The sequence below is a fragment of the Harpia harpyja genome, chromosome 23 (assembly GCF_026419915.1).
Source record: "Harpia harpyja isolate bHarHar1 chromosome 23, bHarHar1 primary haplotype, whole genome shotgun sequence".
NCBI classification, from domain to species: domain Eukaryota; kingdom Metazoa; phylum Chordata; class Aves; order Accipitriformes; family Accipitridae; genus Harpia; species Harpia harpyja.
In genome coordinates, this window is record NC_068962.1 from 16,965,722 (window position 1) to 16,989,469 (window position 23,748).

Genomic DNA, 23,748 nt, shown 5'->3' on the forward strand with positions numbered 1-23,748 from the left:
AAAGAACTTTTTTTCTCACAGTCTCTTGAGATATACTGGTTGCTAAAACAGAGGGGTTTGTTCAGCTTACATTACCCAGTTAGCCTGGCAAATGGCTGACGTGCAGTAAACATGTACAAGAGGAAGGCATCCTTACTTCTTGCAAGCAAGCCTGGGCCATGTGCTTTGTTGCTGACAGCAATGCATTGCTGTGAGATGTTCAAAAGAGCTCGTGGGAATCAGCCTGAATAACAGCTGGGCTTGCGCCTCCAATTCCCTTAGCTCCTGTGAAAATTCCGCTCATCCACGCCTCAAACCTAAAGCAAACAGAATTCAAGGATGTTCTGAGATTTTTGGGGTGGCGGTGTCAAACACATTTATTTTACTCAGTACAAGAACGATCTTTTTGCATTCTAACATACAACCAGATGTTTTCTATTCTCTTATATGTCATAACTGTTTATACATAATTTATAAACTCTAGCCTAAATTGACTTTAAAAGAGATGTTTTGTTGACTAGGTTTATTGTACAGATGAATTGTCTCAAAGAGCAATGAAATTTCTGCTGTGTGTGAATGTCTTTCCTCCTGGTCTGCTCTGTTTTATAGTGTCCTTAGCCTCTAGCACTGTTGGTTTGGCTGGGCAGGTCGTCCACACAGAAACCACAGAAGTAGTGCTGACAGCTGACCCCATAGTAGGGTTTGGGATACAGCTCCAGGGTAGCGTGTTTGCTACCGAGACCTTGTCTTCTCCACCTCTCATTTCCTATATTGAGTCTGACAGTCCGGCGGAAAGGTGAGGTTCTTTCAGTTGACTGCTAAGTGCGTTTTGGTGAGCATTCCTTGGGGTACTTCGGGCTTGTTGCTTTCGATTTGTGATAAATTGCAGGGCCTTGCTCAATGGAAGTGTGGCAAGTAATAAACTGTCTGTTCTGACAATATTTCATATGCTTGATCAGCTATAAGAAGAATGACAAGCACCAGTGTTTTTATCATCCAGAGTCCTCCAGCTGCAGACTGGAAGCTATATTCATGCAAAAGGAAAAAAAAAAAAAATCAGAAACATCGCTGAAGTCAAAATAGTGATAATTCAGGGTGCCATGGGGCACATCCAGCTCTGTTCAGTTTTGGTACAGAACCAAATGTTAGGGAATACCAGAGTTTTGACTTACTTATGATTTCATTGCAGCATTTCAGTTGCATTTTTATGCTTATGTATGTCTTCAAGCATGGCATGAGGACAGTAGTAGTTGCACAGGCAAGTACTAGCTGCCACTGAAGAGCTGCAACACCTGTAGCCCAGGGTCGGAGGCAGAGGTGATGTCCATGGGTGAGGTGGAGTCGTGAAGACTGTGCCCCTCTTCCTGGGTCCCAGCACCCAGAGAGCACGACCCGTGCTGGGATTGCTTGGTAGTGTCTTGGTGCAAAGGGGCAGCAGCAGTTTCTGTCCCCCTCTGTGCCTGGGTAGACTGTTGAGCTGCTATGCTGCACTTGTCCTTCAAGGTTACGTTGATTGTGTTTGATATTGCTGGTTCTGGTAACGTGCACATCTGATGGTTGTTTTGTATCATTGTGTACCAAGGTGTGGGGTGCTGCAAATAGGAGACAGAATAGTGGCAATAAATGGTGTCCCGACGGAAGACAGCACATTTGATGAGGCCAATCAACTGCTCAGAGACTCCTCTATCACCAACAAGGTCACTTTGGAAATAGAATTTGATGTTGCAGGTATGAATGTACTGTTATTCTGTCTTGCAAGAAAGCGAAGGAATAAATCCCAAGTACATTGCAAGTGTTAGGTGTCCAAGGTGGAGACTTCCTTCTCACATATGCACCATTCAGTTTTCAAGTGACCTGTTTGAAGCATGTGTCTCCTTGTACAGCTTTCCCATTTCGCGTAGCCCTGCAGCATACTTCAGAACACAAATAGAAATGACAATTCCTGTAGTAAGATCTGGTGACAGTCCCTTCTCTGAGTTATTTCCAGACATTTTTCTGCCCTGAGATAGAAATATTCTGCTGAGCAGAGACAAATCCTCTACAGGCCAGCTAATGAAATGTTTTACTAGACAGAAAAGTATTATAAAAGGATGGATAAGCAGAAAACTCTGAAAAGTTTCACTTACAGTATCTCAAACCAACAATCTAGATAAAATAATCGAAATGGAATTAATAAAAGCCAGAAAAATCACTGTTAATGTTGCTGGTGAGTCTTCATTATTACTAATGGCTTTCCTTTATTCTGTGTGGTGTTTAAGCATACAGGATATACCTATAAAATCACAAATTGTGTGAATCGAAGTACGCATTATGTGCACTATCCCACTACGTAAATAGTAAAAACTTTTAAGACTTCTGTGTTCAGCTGACAGTAGCTCCTTTGAAGTCATGACAATGTTGGATGTGCTGTGTTTTGCATAGTGTGATCATTGTTAATGGTATTATAAATCATGATCTCAAAAGCAGCTAAAGATTCCTAGAGTAATTCTGTATAATCTTTTAGTATGCACACATCTAGTATAATGTTAAAAAAAAAGCGCCAAATACAGTATGTACATTCAGATACATAGGAAATGATATATTAAAAAATAAGGAAACCAAATAATGAGAAAGTCATTTAAATACAGCTGAAGTCACATGCGTTTCAGTCCCTGGACTTGTCTGTGCTCCTCCCATTTGTGCCATGACAGCAGGCTCATGCTTATGGTTAGACCACTCTGCCACATGTACGTTTATATGTTTCCATAGCTGTAATTTCAGTCGCTCCTTTTCAGGCCAAGGCCCAAACTTTTGCTAGCAGTGATGCCAAAAGTCAGGATTCAAATACAGTGCTGTGTGTTCAAGTGGGTTTTGCCTCAGTCAGCGCCAGGCACTTCTCCATTGGTGATGTTTTGATTCCTTTTCTTCCCAGTAGATGTAAAATCCATGGCAGTTACTTTAGCGGACAGTTACAAATGTGTTAGACCTACAGCAACAAAGGCCTGAAATCCTTAAGACTTGATCTCCTGTCTTTTTAATTAAAAAGTTATCTGCCAGCACTAAAATTTTCACGTGTGCTCACAGAACTTGCGTATAAGCTAAAAACCTGCAGTCTCAGCTGCTGGCCCATGCAATCTCCATAAATTCAGTTAAACCTTAAAAAAAAATTGAGTTACCGTGAAATTACCAATAGAGGTGTAAATCATACTTCGTATGCCCTGCTTCCTTCAGTTCAGCACCCGTGTTTCATCCATGGCTTCTGATGCTGATGTGATTTCATCAACTTACACGTATAGTTCCATGCGCTTGGAATTGCTGTGCCTTATAAATGATCTAACATTTTAAATATTTTTTTATAGAATCAGTTATACCAAGCAGTGGAACATTTCATGTAAAACTACCAAAGAAGCATAATGTGGAACTTGGCATCACCATAAGTTGTAAGTGAAAGTGCTTATTTTTAAGACCACATTTATGGGGTTATCTGCAGATAGTAGGTCCTGTAGCGATATACTCATGTTTGTTTTGGTATAAACTTCTTTCTTCTTTTTCTAGAAAGGGATGATTAGCAGTGCTCTGTCTCTGATGAAATACCGTTCTGTAACAGATTTATACTCCCCTTCCAGTAGTTAAAGAAGCCAGAAGTTTACCAGGCCTAAAGCTTGACCTATTCCTTCATGTGAAGCACATACTTAAATCCCATTAAAATTATTTAAAAAAAAAAAGAAAAAAGAAGTCAATAGAATTAGGCCCATGCAAAAGTATTTCCATAGTTGGGAAGTTTAAAGCAAAGTCTGTCGTGGTCTCTCACAGGCTTTTGAACAGAACCCCACTGAACTCAAGGGTTCTCACAGGCATGAGGATGCACATACATGGGGTTATTTTCTGCTTCAGAACCCAGAGTCTGAGAATACATCCTCAATCTGTAAAACTAGTGGGCAGTCCTAAATGTGCAGGTCATGTAGCAAAATCCCCTTTTGCTAGGGATTTCGGAGATTGCTAAAGAAGATAACAAGCGCCTGCATTAGTCTGGTTCTCAAAAAGTATTTGTTAGTGTTGTTTGAAATCAAAGTGTTTCTATACTTATTTGGGGAGCAGACAGTAAACGCTGTGTTAGGACTGAATTTGGACCAGGTAAACTCCAGCATACCAAGTTCAGCCCTTGATGGAAGGAAGAACAATCCATATGACAGTTAATGGGCTTGTGTTTAATGTACTTAACGACAGTGCAGAATCTGCTCTCATTGGAATTAACATTCCTTTATGGTTGTGGCCTTTCTTAGACTATTAGTCTTTCTTTGGAATTAGTCATGTGTCTTGGGGAAAGATTGTGCTTTGACTTACATTCTCAAAGCTTTTACCAGCACAATGGAATAAGGTTAATCAAAAGTACAGCAGGAAACTCAGTGCTAAGAATTACATCTGAGAAATAAATAGGAGACACTGCAGGCCTGTTTGCTTGCGTTGCACGCTTGAACGAGTAATTGTTGGACTCTCTAAGATGTGATGTGATGCTTGAAGCAAAATCATAGGTCTCCTTGTATTTGTGCAAATGAAGATGTTGAGAAATGAGAAAACCTGGAGAGAGGCTGTTCTATTTAAAGATTATTCTTGGGATTGGTAATGGTTTGTAGGATTATTGTAAAAATACGGTCTTCCTAGTAGTTTGATTTGTGCTGCATTTTGGAATTCAGACATCTTGTACTTTTTTTTCTGTCTGTGGGAGTAAACTTTGAAAGGAAAGCTAATGTTCTTGAGATTTAGTATTTAGCACTCCTCTTCCAAATTTTGCATACCTTCCTGACTTGGAACTTAATTCAAAAAGTTAGTGCTTTATAAAATTAGTGCTTTTTATAATCAGAGCAATGCCTGGTTGGTCTTAGCTCTGCTCTTCTGAGTATACTGCAGTATCTTTAATATTTAAATTAAATGATCTGTTATATATAATAATCCCACTTATTAATAGCATTTAATGTATATGAAATGTGTCTAGGATTAATTATTTACTTGATTTTAAAGTTTTTATACTAATAACTGAAAGTTTGTAAATTTGCTTGGTAGAAGTGTTGAATTGCTCCATTTCATGGTTGCTTTTCAGTGCTTTGCTCTGTTCTACCTAATTAACTCCTAAATGAGAGTGTGATGTGAAGAATGTAACCGTTTTATATTCATTTTGTCAAATTTTTGTCAGGGCACTTTAGCACATTAGCAGGCCATTTATTACTGATATTGTCAGAAAGCTGTATGATTTCTTTTAAAAAACAAATACTAAGGGAAACTCGGTGGAGGTGGTGTGACCAGGCTTAAACAGGGGTGACAGAGGAGATCAAGTTTATTCACTTTTGGGCTTGATCTGTTTAAGTGCTAAAGACCTGTTTCATCCTCTCTCTTCTCAAGGTGGTGGAGTTAATGGTGAGTGAGAAGTTCTGTCTCTATAAAAACATTACAGAAAAATGTCTGTCTTGCTTTCCATATCCCCAGTTTAGCTTGGGATTTGGATGAGAAAGTCGGGAAATGACCTGACCTGACAGACAAGACAGACATTTTTTGTCAGAAGGGAAATGTAAGCCTCACCTTGGGTTGGCACCTGAACATATGCCTGTTTTTAAGTCCAAGAGTTCTTTTAAGTCAGCTGTTAGGAGGCAAACATCCTGGAAAACGAATTTATTTCTCTTTCTTTGTGTTGTTTTCCTTGGTAATAAACACCAAGCGTGCCTGCATGGAGTTACGGCCAGGTACCTGAAGGCATATCTGAGGTGACACACAACACTAAAGACAGTTAAGCTAATTCATGGTCTTTGAATAACATGACATGTAATAGGGGAAGAGGCTAAGCTTCTCTTAGTTTCAGATTTGTTAATGCAAGAAAAAAAGCAAAACAAAAAACCCCTTCAAAATCCCCTTAGATAGCAGAAACCCCTAGAAAGTAATAGAGAAGAAAGTTTCATGAGCATCATTGTTAATGTTAATGCAGAGCACTGAGGTACGGATGGTGCATGTCGGTTACCTCACAGTATACTGGCCTTGCCCGTTGCTGCCTTCGCACACATGCTGGACTTCCATCGTCCTATCATCCTTCCCTTATCTCTGCAGTATCTGTCTAATCTTCCTATTAATAGCTACTTACACTCAATAAAGAGCCCATTTCACAGTTGGCAAATATAAGTGACTATATATAATTTTGTGCTTCAGGTACCATCATTTTCACACCCAGTTACCTGGTTGGAGCAATTAGAATGTCTCGGTTCTTAAAATTACATCATCCAAATAAAGCATGACACAGCAGTGTCCATGTGTGTGTGATTATGCTTTTATAACAGAAACATTCCCTAGAAGAAGGATGGCTTTCAAGTAGATCTAGTAGTGTTGAAATCTGTTTGAATTTATTTGCCAGTGACATTGATTTTAGACCATGTAATGGAATATAGCTGGTTGGTTTTTTTTTTAAGATAAATTTTTGTGCCACTGGCTACTTTATCATAGAGTAATATTTTTTAAATACATTGAACGATGTCCGAGAAAATTACTTACTAGTACAGCCTGGTAATTGTAGTTAACAGCTCTTTTCTCCTTTTCTTTCTTTCTTAAGTAAGATTCTGATATCCTTACTGGTAATGAACTGCAGCACCTTGCTTCATAAATAATCTCTCTGAAGCTAATGGGACTACTCAAGGAATAAGAAGCTGCAAAGCTGGTAAGAATATCAGAATCTCACCCAAACTATCATCAGTTTTTCTAAGTCATTTTGACTAGAAGCTATACTATAGCCTGCTTTATTGCTTTTGTATTTCATCAGAAACAAGCTTTGTAAATATCTACAGATAGACTACGAGAATTTACTTTCTAAAGCATGTTTCTGTGTATTTTGGGATTTCACCTAGCAAACTCAACTTCATTTTGCAATGTTCCAAGTAATCATTTTCAAGACAAGGCCTGAAGAATCAGCAGGTTTCTCAGCTGCTCCACGTGAACCAGTACTTAGGAAATGAAAGAGCTACATCAGTCTAATTTTAAAAAGCTCTTTCATCTATTTAATAGTCACATAATTTTTAAAAAGTCTAGGAGCTGTTAACCACCATTGTGGATAAGTGAACTGGCTTTGTGTAAAAGATATTTTTCCATCCCATGAACATTTTCCTCTGCTTGTTCAGTTTGTTCAGAGTTTGATCAAACTCCAAACCTTGAAGCCAGGCTGAGCCTAGTAAGTGAGTTTGGGCTGGGTGGTAGGTAGGAAGTCCACCCCAAAATCCGCATAAGTCACATTGGGTTTTTTTCTTGGGATTAGCAGTGAAATAAGAAAGGAGAGTTGTCTGAGGGTTTTTTAAAACTAATAGAACAGCTGATCTACAAAACTGACAACACTTCACTGAACTTGCTTTCAAGTGGCAGGGGATAGGCAGGGGAAGTGTGTCTTTACTAGTAGAAGTAGGGTAGAGGCCTGGGACAGAGACCTAGGTTCATAAAGTAATTTAAAGAGAGAGAACAAACAACTTGCTAAAGATTAGCCTTCCAGCTGCAACACTAAATTTAGTATCTGTACAACTTTATGCACTCTTCAGTCCACTTGTACTTCATTATACAGACTGTGTAAGGTCTCTACAAAAGTTCAGCATTAGATAGACTAGCAGCTGGACCGGGGAGGAGGAAAGATGAGATCTTTGGTGGACAAGCAGAATAGGACAAGGAGAGAAAATGAGCGCAGAGCCATAACAGGGAGACAGCGAGGGCTGAGGCTGAGGTGTGATCAGGGGTAGGGGAAGCTGGGACTTGAACAAGAAGGCTGGACATGGGTGAGCGGTAAGATGCTCTGTTTTTAATTGCTTCTTAAAAACAAAAATAATTCTGAAATGCAACATGAAAATGGAAACTTAAAGCTGTACAGTGTCACTTCAAACTTGCGTTAATTCATGAGGATATCTTTTTTAATTAAGTGGTCAAATACTCATTTCTCACTGGCATTCTTGCTTCTCTGCTCTCTGGGGAGAGATGAAACAGTGGTGTGTATCAAAGGGGATGGAGGCTGCATAATGAATGAGGTGGAGGATTGCAGAAAGAAAAAGGAGGTGATCTCATGGTCAAGATGGTTTAATGCTACCCTGGAGAAATAAGGGGTTTTTTCCTTTTCTCTGCAGTGGAGTTGTGCTGAGATGAGTCATTTCATGGGGGGGGGGGAGATATTTTCCACAGGTGGCTGCTTGATTTTCTGTGGAAAACATTGAGATCCTGGGGTCACACTTGCAGAAATGCTGAGCATCTGCAGCTGTTGCTGAAAATGCCGGTAGCTGTGCTGTGGACATAGGAGCTGTTACATACTACAAACTATTGTGAGAAATAAAGGCATGGGTATCTCAAATTGCTCACTGAAAATTGTCATACTTTGACCTAAAGGTTCCTATGTTTCCTTTCCCCATCTGTAAAATCAGGATAATAGTACTCAATCTTCTTGTTGGGGACAGCATCTGTTTGCTAGTGTTTGGGAGGCAATCTTAGGCTGTGGTGATGTGCGGTACAAAAGTTCAGGAGGAAATTAATGATTTTATCTCTGCAACACAACTTGAATAGTTTGTAGTAAGTATGTCATGAGCACTGAACAAAAGTAAAACAAAGTGTAGTGAAACTGCTTATTAAGGGCTTGTCAGCATGGGGGGATTCATTTCACACCGAGCTGGGTTTGCTGCCTGCAAAAAGGCTTTCATCCACTACACGCAATTAATAGCCCAGGATAACTGACAAAATACCGCTGGTTCACACTTACTCAGTTTGAAACTGTAATAACTTTGTGGACAATATCATACCCTTTGCATCCACATGTACTCTGTAGCTTTGCACTTTGGGCTGTGCTTTGTCCCCCATTTTGGTTCCTTCTCTCTCCTTTTTGGAACAATAATGGGCTGTTTTCTTTAGTACTGGTAATTTTTATAAAGCAGGTTCCTAAAAACTATCGCAGTACTCATCTCAAACTGCAGACATTGTACAGTGGGTGGCATATTACATCAGAGATTTATAAGGCAAACCAGAGGGTAAAAACGTAGAATTTAAAAAAAAAGTGTTTGCCAAAGTGTTACTTTAAAATTTTATAAGATACAAATTGGTGAAACAAACCCAAAGAATTCAAGTAAATCATGGAACTATCTTAAAGATACAGTTGCCCGATGGTGTGAAAGTATGAGAAACAAGCTATGAAAATTACACGTCTTGCAAAAAGTTATTTGCTGTTCTCTAAATTGTAACATAGGCATTTCCTGAAAGCATGCTGTTTTAGGCACGTTTCTAAAAATTCTTGAAAGTCCTTGTACATCTGTCTTCTGGACTTTCAAGACACTGCATTTGAAATATGGCTATTTAGCAGTTCTTAAACAGTTCCTTTGGACATTCAAAGGCTTTCTCATCCGGGGCAGCCAAGGTTAACAAGATCTGTTAGAATATTGTGTTGGAAATGTCATTATTAATATACCTTGTGGTTGCTGTAGGTGAAGATCTGTCATTTTCCATCAAAGAGAAGAATCATGAGCTGCTAAAGTAACTGACATCAGGATTTTGTAGGTGATCCTCCAGTATGGGTAGCTTTTTGGGTGATCATCAGTTAGGCGTTGGAGCCTAATGGAAAAGTACTTTCTGTGAATGAGTGCAGAGGCCTCAGTACGCAGAGCAGAAATGGCTTGGGGCGATTGAAGAGCCTACACGTGCAAAAACCATTAGTGCTTTCAGGAGAACCAAGAGCCTTATACCATGTGGCAATGTTTTAATATTAGCACGCTCTTTGTTCACAACGGTCCCAAAAGTCAGCCTGCGCTCACCACGTGGACCGCCTCCTGGCCAGAGCAGCTGTAGGTGGTGTGCTGCTTCCTCATGGCAGAGAGCAGGCGCCTGTATCGTTCGTCACCCTCAAGTTCTGCGCCCACTGCTTACCATATCAGACCTTCAGTGCAGTCTTCTGTCAGCAAATGGATGAACCCTCCAAAACAATGCATTCAGTGAGGCTGCTCCAAGAAACAGTCCTCCGGAGGTAGTCAGTAGTCATCGTCGTCTTCCTCTGGGGTAGTGAGCTGCTTCCTGTGCAACCAAAAGTCAAGCAAAATTGCTAAGCAAATTTCCTGGCCAAGGGAAATTCGTCAGATACTTTTGCACAAGTCAGTAGAGAATTGCAATGACTGGCACTGTAGAGTGGAGCATCCTTTTAACCGTGATGGACAGATAGAAAATTGAAAGTTATGTCAGATGCCTCCAAGAAGTGGAGAGGACTGGTGGGGGTTCTACTAATTTGACCATTGCTAGAATTGCAGGGCTTCTAGTAGGTATCCCTCGGTACAAAGTGGGGAAAAGTCCACAATGCTTAAGGCCCAGCAGCAATGTAGAGGAGCAAGGTTACTCATTAAAGAGGCACATGTTTTCCTCAGAGGAAGCAGCGAGTCATAGTGAAGCAAGCAGCCATGTGATGTGAGGTACATCTGTGCAGATGTGGTAACTGCATATCAGCCCAATGGTGTGTGTGGCCACTATCCACAGCGTCTCATTTATTGTGAAGGAGATTCATCCTTCTCACCCAGGAAGGATTATCTTCATACCTCTGTCTTAAGCACTGAATGAGACAGGAGTGGACGTAAAGAATGTGGGCTAGCCCACTCTAGATATTTTGCCACAGCAGCTCTGTTGGTCAGGGATATAATAAAACATGATTTATGACTGACAGAAATATTCTGGCAAAAGATCAGCATTAGTAGTTGTGCTGAAAGGTTCTAGTAACAGAAAGTCTTCCTTATGTGTTGTAGCTACACAGCGTTTTATGATAGATCACTGCAGCTGTACAGTGGTATCTTCGCATGGTTCAGTCCTGACCTAACCCAGGATTCAGACATATCAGGTTAAATTCACTTTGCATCAGTCACCTTAACTCTGGCATTTTCCAATTTTTGAGTAGAATTCTTACTAATATGCTGCTGATGATTGTTTGTATTCATGTCCATACAATTTAGGGGAAGGAATATAATACAGGTAAATAATTTGTATGAAGTGTTGATTTATGGACAGAATTAGCCCATCTGCATATCTAGAAATAAAAACAGATACTTGTATGTATTCTTTATTACAGCTCCATCCAGTAGAAAACCAGGGGACCCTCTGGTTATTTCTGATATCAAGAAAGGAAGTGTTGCTCACAGGTAAGACAATCAAGCTCCCAGTAAAAATCTGTTTCCGTTGTGTAGCCAGACAGACTCAAGTTAAACGGAGGGAAGTTGAAAGAGACCGTGCTTTTTTTTTTTTTTTTTGGTAAAAAACAGTTACAAATTAAAAGTCCAGCATATTAAGAAATAATTGTTTTAAAAAATCCATCTCATTTCTATAATAATGTTCATACCTTCTAAAATACCTTGCCTTAGTGTTACTAGAATTTCATATAAGCTTGTTTGCTTGTTCACAGAACTGGGACACTCGAACTGGGTGATAAGTTGCTTGCAATAGATAACATTCGACTTGACAATTGCTCAATGGAAGATGCTGTCCAGATCCTTCAGCACTGTGAGGACCTTGTAAAGTTAAAGATCCGCAAAGATGAAGATAATTCTGGTATTAGCAATGAGCCTATTGCAGATTCTTGTGGTTTTTCAGGATTTTTAGAACATAGGGTTATTATTTTGCATTTAAATTTTAGTGATTTTTTTTTTCTAAACATGGCTGATTTATGCTAATGCTAATCAGAAAATGTCACACTAAAAAGAATTTTGAGGGTATATAAAGTTTTGAATTTTCTCAGTGGCTATATTGCCTGCAGGAGCTGCACTGCAAAATGAGGTCTTCAGTTTTCTGGAAAGGCAATTTCCCCTCAGGTGCAGCCAAGTAAGGTTGATCTTTCTCTTATCTGCGTATTGAAATTTTCTCTGCTTTTGAGATTGGAATCATGGTTAGCAAAGCATGGATCCATAGGCCTCAGTTCTCCAGCAGGGTGGTGAAGTGCATGCTTTATCCGTAAACTTACAAACTTGACTTCAGTGTGACTGTTCATGTGCTTAAAGGTAAGTAGTACTTTACATGCTGTGCTGGATGGCAGAAGCCACGTCTGATCAGCTCAGTGGAAGTAATGGAGCTGCCATCATTTTGCACACCTAAATCTACTAATATTCGTGGATCTTCCCCATTATGGATTCTGTAAGAGCAGAATTTCTGCCTGGAGATAATAAAGCGAGTTCTGTTATGCATTCTAGTGGCAAAGGAAGTTAGACAATTATAACTACCATTACTGCAGGGATTTATATTATAGCATTACACAAAAGCATGAACTGTAGATTCACTTGTCGTAAGCTCTATACAACCTCACAGCAAAAAGGCACAGCCTGCCACACTTTATTATTTAAAATCAAGTGCAACTGTTGAAATGGCATTTCGAATTGCACTAGAATGCTCTTTTCCTTTAATTGCTTTTGAAAGCAAACAGAAGTATCTTCTCACTATGATCAGCACAAAGCAAAGGCAGATGCATTTAGCGCCTTGTGCAAATTGGCTTTCAGAAGTAAATTTTGATACAGCAAAGTGAATGGCCACTGCTCAGCAGGATATTGTGGTTAGGCCCCTGCAAGTGGTGAGGTGGAATTTGCTACACATAGTTGGTCCATCTTGGACAGAGGCTGGCCAAACTGGCTGTGGGCTGTACATCCAAAAGGACACCTGACTGACAGTTGCTTTGCAAAACTGAGCAAAGCAGGCATATTACGAAGAGCAAACTGCAACTGCACTTGGCAGAAGATTGACAGGAAAAATGCCCGTAGAAGGAAGTTTGAGTTTTCTCCTGCACAAGAGGGGGTCTATCTTCTAAGTGTTCATGGCACCTAGGATCCCTCCTTCACCTTCTTCCCCTCATTTGGAAGAATCCTTCTCATTCATAACCCTGCAGAGAAATTACCAACAGACCATAGAAGAGGGGCGTGAGTTAAAGCTATGTAGAAGAAGTAGTAACTTCTCCCACACTTTCAAGCATTTGTGGGTTTGTCCTGTGTGTGTCATGTCGTCTCCCCGCTCCCCCTCATCTTGTGGACTTAATATTTTTCTAGGACAGCTTCCATTTCCATTGAAGTTGGTACACATTTTCTGTTGCTGTTACTGAAATGTGGATTTCAGTCTCCACTCATGTAAAGTAACATCTTTGCTCTCCTAGGTATTGCACACCATGGTAGCTGGTACAGATTTTAGTCTGAGTGGGATTCTTATTCCATGGTTTTCTTTTATACATTCACATTGCTTATTTTACAGTTACATCATATATCTATATCAAGATTCTCACACAAGTACAGTGTCTTATCCAGACACAATTGGTGTAACTGAACAGATTCAAATGTAAATGGACAGCTACTCAGAGACCTACTGAACAAAATTCTCTATACAAATGGTTCTTGTAGCAGTTAAGTGTCAAAGTGTAATTGAAAGTATTTATAGCAGATTTCAGGTACTTTGAAATCTAAAATGAATGTCTCCTGAAATGCTAAAGAAAAAATACTTTAAAAACCAGTGGCAAAACAGTAGCAAAGGCATAGCAAAAAGTGTACCTCAGTTAAGATAAATTTTTGTTTATTTGCCATTAGTTTATTTATGAAAGTCTGTTTTCTCACAAAGGGAAGAAGTGTGCTTCTCAAACTCAACAGATAAAAATCGTTAATAAATTCCCCAAGAAAAGGAAAGCTTGATGCTAATAGATGAGTAGGCGTGGAGCACTCCAAAACAATTTCTAAATCACAGAATGAGATTAAGATTTAAACTTTTCCTGATTTCTTGTGGCATGCTTTTTTCAGGAGGTGAAGGCAGGGAGCAGGGGTTCTTCCTCCCTAGGTTCTCGTTTCCTCACTGTCTTTCAAACTCTTTATATTCATTTTTAAGTATTTCTAGCTTCTAGCTCTGCTTTCTTCCTTCTGTTTTTTCTTCCTCTGCTGACTCTCCAACTCCTCCCTTCTCCAGACAGTTGTATGTGTCTCAGAGCCAACCGTGCAGGTGAGGCCAGCAGCAGGGTAGTACGTTAAGTGCTCCCCCAGACCATCCTCTTCTTTGCCTTTTTGTATTGATCAGATGTTACTCTGAAGAGCAAGAGACTAGCAGACAGAGCAGAGGTGCTGCAGCACAGAGGGTCTGCTTTATTAAATGTGGTTTCCTAGAACTATCCACAATTGCAACACAAGAAAAGAAAGAAGGAAAATCTCAAAAACATGAGACCCAAAACCATGGTAGTTTGATTGTATTTCCTCCCCAGATGGAAGTGTGCTTTCAGCAGTTTTTCCGTCCTTTTTTTTTTTTTTGCCAGCTTCCCAAACTGAGGACAATTTTATTTCCTGATTAACCTAATGGCTACCACTCTTTTTTTGACTATCCGAGTTCTTTGCTTTCATGGCAAAACTGGCCTTCATTGGAATTCAGGCCACATGCATGCCGTGTTCTCACATAGCTCACATTCTGCTGCCTGGAAAGAGTGCTAAAGAGAACAGTGTAGCAATTTGACATTTGTTGCAGCCTGCCATTAATTTTCTTAACTAGGGCTAACCAGAAGACAGACATAATGGACCAGTCTCCTTTTCCAGTCATTCACTAAGATCTATAAACTTCCAACTCTCATGTGGCAGGGCTGCTGTATGATTAATAACTTCTTACTCACTCACTGTTGATAGCAAAGAAACGTCAGGATTGTGTCGACCCTTAGCAAATACTGGCTGTTAGATTTTCAATTAGCTTGGTGGATTACTTTTCATCCTTCAGTTGAAGTCTCGTACGGTGTCAGTGCCACACCTGTGTAAACGTTATCAGCGTTAGATCCCAGAGGATTTGTCGTCGTTCCATAAATGCTCTAGCAAGCAAGCAAGCAAGAGCTGCCACTTCTCTGCGGTGCAGCGGCAGCTCACGTGCTAGCCCACTGTGTGCCGGCCAGAGGCTTCCAGTGGGGTCTTGGGAGTTGGGCGCTTCTGGAAAGAGCATGTCGGATAAAGTGTAGTTGATGTGGACTGTGCCAAAACACTGATGATAGTGCCCCATGTAGGAGTATAAGGCCCACACTAGGCATGAAAATCCCAGTATTCTTTGCTGAATAAACACCACTAATTCTTCTCTCCCTTGATTCTCTATGTAGACATGTTTCTTTATGTGGATAGCAAGGGGGAAATAGGAGAGAGTTGGGGAGCTAAAGTCCCACATTTTCTGCAAATTGGGAAGAAACAAAGTAGCTCCAAAGATACTAGTGTTTCTCTAGCTCTGCTTAAGTACTATGTTCAGCATTAGAAGAAAGCAACTCTTTGAAGCTTTGCTAGCAAAACAGGTATCTTTTTTCCTTTTAAAGTTTTTCTCTCTACAGGAACAGAAATGGGAACATTTGAATTTTCTAACTTGTCTCAGGTTCTAGTAACATTTATGGAATGTGCGTCCTAGACATTTTCCACACTCGCTGAGCTGTTTGAAATGTCATTACCCACAGATCTAGGAAAAGTTGCCTGCCAGGCCAGACATCCTGGCTGAATACCAATATCATAAGATGGGCAAGGGAGAATTTGTTATTTTGATCTGAGGAGAAATCTGGCATTTTAGATTTTAAAATATCCCTTCACAACTCAAAGATACTGGAGTTGATTGCTCTCCTGCTGGGATTTTTTTTTTATAATATGTAAAGAGCATGCACTGTATAAACACAGGAGCCTTTCTTATTGCTGCAACACCTGTTGGGTATTGTTTAAGGAAAATACATTGTATTTAAGCTTTCCTGGTGATGAATTATTCTCCGTTTCTGATGATTGTTTGGTGAGACTTAAAATTTCAAAATAATGCAAATTACTTCATGCAATATAATGAAATCAAATCTAATAGAGTTATTATTCAACTTAGTTGATAATTCAGAAGCTATTTTTAATTCCGTTACAAAAGCTTAAAACTTGTCCATCAAAAACATGGGATATATTTCAGGTTCTCTTAGTAAGACAGCTGTTCATCTTATCATGACTTTTGACATTTCCCACAATTCTTTTAAGGAAGTTTGGTTTTAAAACGTTTGAATTATCTTTGATTCTAAATACCTTCTATTCATTTCAAGAAACAGATGAGTACCAGTATTTATACAATAGTAGTAACTTGTCTTTTCTCTAATAATGTGTCCTTGGGGCAAAGGTGGCCAAAACAGCGCCCTGGGCTGCATCAGGCAGAGCGCTGCCAGCCGGTCGAGGGAGGTGATCCTTCCCCTCTGCTCAGCCCCGGGAGACACACCGGGAGTGCTGGGTCCAGTCCTGGGCTCCCCAGTACGACCCAGACAGGCACGTACTGCAGCGGGTCTAGCGAAGGGCCACAAAGATGATGAAGGGGCTGGAGCATCTCTCGTATGAGGAACGGCTGAGAGAGCTGGGACTGTTCAGCCTGGGGAAGAGAAGGCTCAGGGGGATCTTATCAAGGTGTATAACTATCTGAAGGGAGGATGTAAAGCAGACGGAGCCAGGCTCTCTTCAGTGCTGCCCAGCGACAGGACCAGAGGCCATGGGCACAAACTGAAACACGGGAGGTTCCCTCTGAACGTCAGGAAACAGTTTTTCACCGTGAGGGCGACCGAGCACTGGCACAGGTTGCCAGAGAGGTTGTGGAGTCTCCATCCTCGGAGACATTCAAAAGCCGTCTGGACGTGGTCCTGGGCAGCCTGATCCTGGTGGCCCTGCTTGGGCAGGGGGTTGGACAAGACGACATCCAGAGGTCCCTTCCAACCTCAGTCATCCTCTGATTCTGTAACAAAATAGCCTGAAGCTATATTTTAATAGGAAAGAAGATACAAAGATTTTAAATGGAGTAAAATGTAGTCTTAATAGAATGAGGGGAGTTTTTCTATTGACTTCACTGTAATCAGGCTTTGGCAATAAAAAAGAAATTGCACAAGAGAGAAATTGGGGGGAGAGGGGGTGTTTGGGTTTGGTTTTTTGTTTTTTGTTTTCAAAATAATCCAGTAGAATATGATTAAGAAGTGTATCTGAAATGTAATCCTTTGAAAATGTTGTTTGATTATGAGTCACTAGACTGAATATGCTATTTTTTTCATTCCCTCTTTCATAAGAAACCAATTGCATCCCCTTGGCATTTATTGCAGATGAACAAGAGAGCTCTGGAGCAATTATTTATACTGTTGAGCTCAAGCGCTATGGTGGGCCTCTTGGAATTACAATCTCTGGTACTGAGGAGCCTTTTGATCCCATAATCATTTCCAGCCTTACAAAAGGAGGATTAGCTGAAAGGTAAATTGGAAAGCAAATTATTTTTAAACAGTCTTTTTGTAAAGATAAATCTTCATTTTGTTTACATGAAGATGCTAATTTTCATGGTTTAGCAATTTGTGTTTTTATAATTCTCCGAATCTGAGTTTATAATCTTTTTGCTGTTGTTTTTTGATCATTGCCAAGTTCAGAAGCATGAGCAATATCTTAACAGGATGTTCTTGCACATACTATGCAAGACAGAGCAGAGGATTGTGGTCCTTATTATAAGACTAGTCAATCAAACTGCTCAGTCACAGGAACACTTTAGCAGCCTTTTAAAAGCAATAGCCTTGTATAGTACAATAGGTAAGGAAAGCACTTCATGTGTCTAAGTTTATCTGAACTTAACTGTATACTTATCTGCCACTTATATACACACACTGCATCTGTATGTGCACTTACATCCACCATAGCAAGCATTATCCGAGGAGTAGAAATGCTCCTCACGGTAACTGATGGATAGAGAATAATGAAAATGCTAAGGTTTTCTATCACCTGTTATTTCTAAGATAGGTAGAGTCATTGCGACTGTGGTACCTTTGGTAGTGGTTTCAGAGAGAACTTAGAGCAAGCAAAACATGATACTGTGCACAGCCAGAACAAACAGTGCATTTACACAAAGAGAATTTATTTTCTTCTCTTGGTATGATCCATCCTGAACGCCATGTTGGTGAAATAGCTGGTTATTTGCTCACACTGCCATTATCTGTTATGTTGTGAGACTTCTAGAAACTTGACTCATTTCAGAACATACTGAGCTGTCTGAGATTGCTCTTAAACAGGTGGGCTGCAATGAGTATCATCCATAGGTGATTAACTCAACTACCACAGTAACGCAGAAATCCACATCTCCATGCCTCAGCTCTGCTATTGTCACTACAACAAAGGTGACTTGCTTTAAGCCTTACTAACAAAGAATTACTCTGTAACACAGCTATAAAAGCAAAATGAAAGAAAGAAAGGGAGATGAGACTTTCATGCCTTTGTTGTTTTTTATGCTCTCAATGTTTTACTTCTCTCTCTTATTGTAGGACTGGGGCAATTCACATAGGAGACAGAATCCTAGCAATAAACAGTAGCAGTCTGAAAGGAAAACCTTTGAGTGAAGCCATTCATTTATTACAGATGGCAGGAGAAACTGTCACCTTGAAAATCAAGAAGCAGACAGATGGTGAGTATGGCCAAGGGCAGCATCAGTGGTCTTTAATGCATGTGTTGTTACAGATTAACAAGCGTTTAGGCCATCTCTGGAAAAACGTCGTGTCAGTAGTAAAAAGCATATTCTTAGAACTGCAGTAAAGCAATGACCACCACCCTGTTTTTTTTGTTTTATAATCCTATTCAGCTACCAGTCCCAAGAAATTTTCTGTCCCAGTGGGTCACATAAGTGAACTGAGTGATGCTGAAGATGAAACCTCTGCTGCACAGAAATCTGGCAAACTCTCAGACATCTATTCCACTACAGTCCCAAGTGTTGACAGCGCAGTAGAGTCATGGGATGGCTCTGGTATTGATACCAGCTTTGGAAATCAAGGTACTATCAAGAATGCAATCAACATTTAAAGTAGAAATTATCACCTTCATGGTTGACCTTCCTTTGCCTTAAAGAGAACTTTATCTGTACCAACTTTAAACCCTGTGCTTTGTAATGTGCCGGTGTCTTATTATGACCACACACCTCACCAGGCAGCATGATTTCTTACACTTGGCTGGCCTCAGATTCATTTTTTCATGACAATGTGATGTGTTATGAAGCATTTATCAATATATTAACAGGCTTTTGTTAGCTTTACTGACATCTGAATAGCCAGGTCCATAGCTCATCCGCAACTGAATGAGTTTATCCTTCAAATACGGATAAATGCAAGACACAGAACACACTGAAGATTTTCAGGAATTTGATGTCCATGTGCAGTAATTTTTGACTGACAACAGATTTATTATAAACTGCTGAAGCAGGAACGTTAGGCATTGCTTATGATTTGTAAATCATTTGCTTCTTCCTCATTCCTGCAGGATTAACATCTAACTTTCAGCTCTCAAAAATAATCATTCTATTTAAAGACATGATTTTCCTTAACACTAAATTTTCTACTTCTGGTTGGCTATTGTTTTATGTAAGATTTTCAGATAATCTCATTTTAATTTGTAAGACACATTTATTAGGCAGTTGGGGATACGGACATCTTGTAGTGTTCTAGATAACAAGAAAAATAACTTCTGCACAGCTTCAGTGTATTATTTAAGTCTCTCTAAAATGTTTATTTCCACAGTAAAGCAGGTATTCCCACTACCTGGCAGGTATTTGGACAGGTAGATCCTTACCTCAAATAGTTTTTTCTTGCTCTGGTTGCACACATTCTTTCAATTTTATTTCTCTGTTTCTTTCTGTTGCTTTCCAGGAGCATGGGTAGTAGCTCATGGACAGCTGTTTTGTACTCTCACAGAGAACTGAAACTGAGCTCTGCCCAGCAGATTTCCCGTCTAGACTGAAGTTCTGTGCTGATTACTTTCATTGCTATTCTCTAATGTGCCTGCTCAGTGATAACACTGGCACTTTCTTCTGGAAAGCAGAACGTTTCCTTTGAAACCTGCTGAGCTACTTGAGATCAAGAAGTAGCTGATGTCACTACTGGTGGCCACTTTTTCTGTTCTTTAATTTTTAAGTATTTCTTAGCCTTACTGCATATATTTGGCATCAACTTACTTTAAACAAGACAGTCTCGACACATTTAATTATAACTCCCGTTTTCTACATTTTACTTTTAATTTACTGCTACATATAACATTTTATTTAGTACTGAATGTATCGGTCTATATTCCCTCTGTATAGTTTGTATTTCACTGGAGTTAGAGTTGGGATGAATTTGTCCCCTTTTCTGTTTTTAACTGTTTTGGTCAGTTTATCAAAATAAATCATGTTATATTTTCTTCTGATGTTTTTAAGTTCTAAGGAGAAATATTGCTGAAAAAGTGCCAAAATTATAGTTCTCATTTCCTGGATGAATTGATGATATTTGGAGCAAATCGTTCCGCTGTGGAAAGGACTGAGGCCCACACTGCTTTCCAAAGTCCTGATGATTCGGATGCCACACCAAAACTAAACCAGTATCTCAAAGCAGACTTTTTTTCTAACTGCCTTGAAAAAATCAGCCCAAACTTGGCTGGATACATGGCACTTGTGCTAAACAGCCTGAGTGTAATCAGATTTGTGCCTTATCCCTTGCTGTGGTACTAATGTGACCCAGATTTCTATTAAAGTTCATTCTGTCTTGACCTGTCAAGTGGAGTTTGGCTTCTCTCCAAACCTTTCTTGGCATAAGCACAGGCCAAGCAAATTGAGAAGTTTGGGGAATGTTTCTGAAGCACCAGATAATGCTTTTTCCTATTAGTTACTAATTTAATGCTGGTGAGCAGTCTTTTCTCTCCTTGAATTAATACCCTATTTTGTACCTTTGTCTAATGTGTCTGCCTTACTAATCCGGAGCCTTCCCCACACAGCAGTCACATTTTCACAACCAAAACCCTTCCTAGAATCTGGGAGTATGTTAATGTCTGCCAATTAGCTGGAAAACGCACACGACTGTAGTTACGTGGGATTTGAGGGAGACAGGTCTAGACTGATTTATGGAAGCAAATTGCCCTCTTTTGAGAGGTGACAGCAGTGATATTTATTAGTCATCAACAAAATAGAACTTCCTAATCCAATATGCACATCAGAAAACACCAGCTGTAGAGCTAGAAAAGGAATATGTCAAGATGATAGCAGCTCTACCATAATGGATTTTGCTTACCAGATCAGCATCAGACTGTGACAAGTCGATCCACATGTTCTTCTTGATACATCACTTGGAAGCCAGACTGTCTGGTTCCTACTTGGAATTCAAATTACACGTAATTCAGTTAAAGAAATACTATTGAACTAATACCAACATTGCTTGTATGATAAAAGCACCCAGAAATAAACTCTTCAGATATAAAGGCTGTCTGATGCCACTTAGGCAGCCTTGAGATATTTGGAAATGGCTGACAGAGAAATCACTTTCTGCAAGGTGAGCTTTCCAAGGGCGTATATTGGTCCCGGGCATGTGTGCCCATCGTGAGACAGGCCTTTTGTCAGCTCGCGGAGCCCTAGCAGAAAGCAGTAGCTCTGCTGAGTGCCAGTCCCCCTTCCACCAAGGGGCACGGGTACAGACGTTCCCGTGCTGGCCTTTCTGCGGGGCAGTGCAGGGCTGTGACAGCGCAGGCCCGCCGCTGTGTTGATGAGTCCTTGCCTCGGCGGTGCCGAGAAAGAGACAGCCGCCCTCCTTCCTCTTCTGGCATTCCTCCAGTTAATGCTCACGTGAGAGCCTCTGTACCGTGCCAACTTTTGCATCTAGGTAGCCGTTCTGTAGACTGGTAGTATTGTGCATAATTGACACTAATATGTCACTAATTTTTGGCTGCATTGCTTCCAAATTTGAGAAAGTCACCAGGAGAAAGAAAAAACTTTCTTGCTAGTCATCTGAAAAGTCAAGTTGGTGGGGTTTTTTAATGCATCCTTGAAAACTCTTTTTTCAAGAGGTCGGAAGTGCAGTTTTCTTAATAGCTTAGGTTTAATTTTGGGCATGTCGCACATGACCACGTTGGCACATATTTAACGCATCCATAACATAATTTATTCACTAGTGTTCAATATGTGGTGTCAAATTGGAAATGATAAATTGTGAAGGTGTCTAGAACTAAACATTAGAAGCAGCTGAGACATAAACAGTAGGAGAACACTGTTAAATATATTTAAGATTTTGCTTTCAATGGACTTTCACGGGAGAAGCTTTAAAGCATACCTAATTCCAGGTATAATTAAGGTCATCAATAATCTGACTACTACTGTGAAAAAAAGGTAGCAATCATGAGTCCACAGCCAAGTTCTAGAGAACCCAGCTTCAGAAATGTGCTTTTCTGTCATTACAACATACACAGTGCTGTAAATATATAATTTTTCTTTTTAGGACACAGCTATCAGGCTTCGGGATACAACTTCAATACCTATGAGTGGAGGAGTCCCAAACAGACTAGTTTGTCCCCTCCAAGCAAACCACGAAACCACCCATTTCACGATACAGGGCTGAGTGATGACGAATGGGACCGACCTCCAGCAAGCAGGTAAGTTCCCGTATGAGTTTCTGTGTTTCTGATTTGCAGCTGCAGCAGTGCCTCAAAAATGGACAGTTACTGTCTGGAATGAAATTATGTTTTTCCAATGCAGCTGCAACAGCTCTTCCTATAAATATGAGATACAGTATTTGTACTTTGTGAAACCTGTTAGGGTAGATTAGTGACATTTATGGAAGATTATGATGCCAAAACCAAGACATATATATTTATTTTGAGTTACTTCAGACAAAAAAACCACAGCATTTATTATTAAGAATAAAAAAACAAAAAAATTAGGGCATTCCCCTGGGTAAGCTTCAGAAAAAAACCTCCTGTTTTCTACTTCACAGAAATAAACCTACAAATAAAGTGGCTAAAGACAACTGGCATGTTAATCTTTTGTCTTCCATGAAAATTACTCTTTTTGGTTTGGGCAAAGAAGCAGAAATTACAGTCATCTTCCATAAATGCTTGAGACATCTGCAGTGATTCAGTAGGAGAACAGAGTGATCCAGGTAGAAATGTCTTGTCCAAAGCTATGGTAGTTTGCCATGCATTCATTCCTCTTCTTCTGAGAAATAAATCTCCTTTTCAATGAATTTCTCTGGAGACAAAAGAACTTCCTGAGGGAAAAATGCTTAGCTGACAGTGCTTGGAGACAGTGAAAGACCCAAAAGTCTTTTATTCTGTATTCTAAGGATGATCCAGCAGTGGAACCACTGCAGAGACTTGGGTGATTCCTGCCAAAGAACAGTTCTTCCTCAGACAAGGGAAGACAGACATCGCAGAAAGATTTCTGTGCTCTTTGTAGCCATCCTCAGGGCTTGCAGACATGCATGTCCTTCATCAGAAATACACTTTCTTGTGAGAAATTCAAGTTTAGTACTAAAGAAAACCTTTCTGGTTCTTGTATAAACATACTGCATAAGTAAATCCATAAGATCCAGTCTGTTACCTTTGAAATACAAATCAAGGGAAAGCTTTGATGCCAATGCTGCTTTTCAGAATCTGAATGACAAATCCTCTGATACAGCAGGTTGCCCAGTGGCATTTTGTCTGGAGACAAGTCTGGCAAGATGATAGCAAAGATCTGGGCAAGTGTGAACTCCTAGTCCATATCCAGCTCCTTTGGTCCCTGCTGGCCAGAAGCATACTAGAAGTTTTCATAGGCTAGTCAGTGGACAATATTTAATAAGGGAAATGACCGTAGTTTTCTTCATATGTCCCATTCTTGGTAAGTTAATTCCTTTCATTTCATAGCAGCATCTTTACCACAGTTAAAGCCCATATTTTGTTTCTCAGATGAGATGCAGCCATAGATTCCAGAACACCTACTGTTTTGCAGCTTGTGGTGGTTTAACCCCAGCCGGCATCTAAGCACCATCCAGCCACTCGCTCACTCCCCCTC

General features: G+C 40.1%; 1 protein-coding gene across 10 annotated transcripts in view; it reads left to right on the forward strand.

Moving 5' to 3' along the window:
- Window positions 1-23,748, forward strand: part of GRIP1 (glutamate receptor interacting protein 1) — a 326,610-nt gene that overhangs the window by 286,350 nt on the left and 16,512 nt on the right. For all 10 annotated transcript variants that reach the window (XM_052774398.1, XM_052774404.1, XM_052774405.1 and 7 more), the window contains 9 exons: window positions 589-775; window positions 1,562-1,707; window positions 3,318-3,398; window positions 11,048-11,117; window positions 11,378-11,523; window positions 17,039-17,183; window positions 18,236-18,375; window positions 18,550-18,738; window positions 22,196-22,349. In XM_052774398.1, the coding sequence (XP_052630358.1) occupies window positions 589-775; window positions 1,562-1,707; window positions 3,318-3,398; window positions 11,048-11,117; window positions 11,378-11,523; window positions 17,039-17,183; window positions 18,236-18,375; window positions 18,550-18,738; window positions 22,196-22,349 (1,258 nt within the window). The remainder of the gene's footprint in view (window positions 1-588; window positions 776-1,561; window positions 1,708-3,317; window positions 3,399-11,047; window positions 11,118-11,377; window positions 11,524-17,038; window positions 17,184-18,235; window positions 18,376-18,549; window positions 18,739-22,195; window positions 22,350-23,748) is intronic.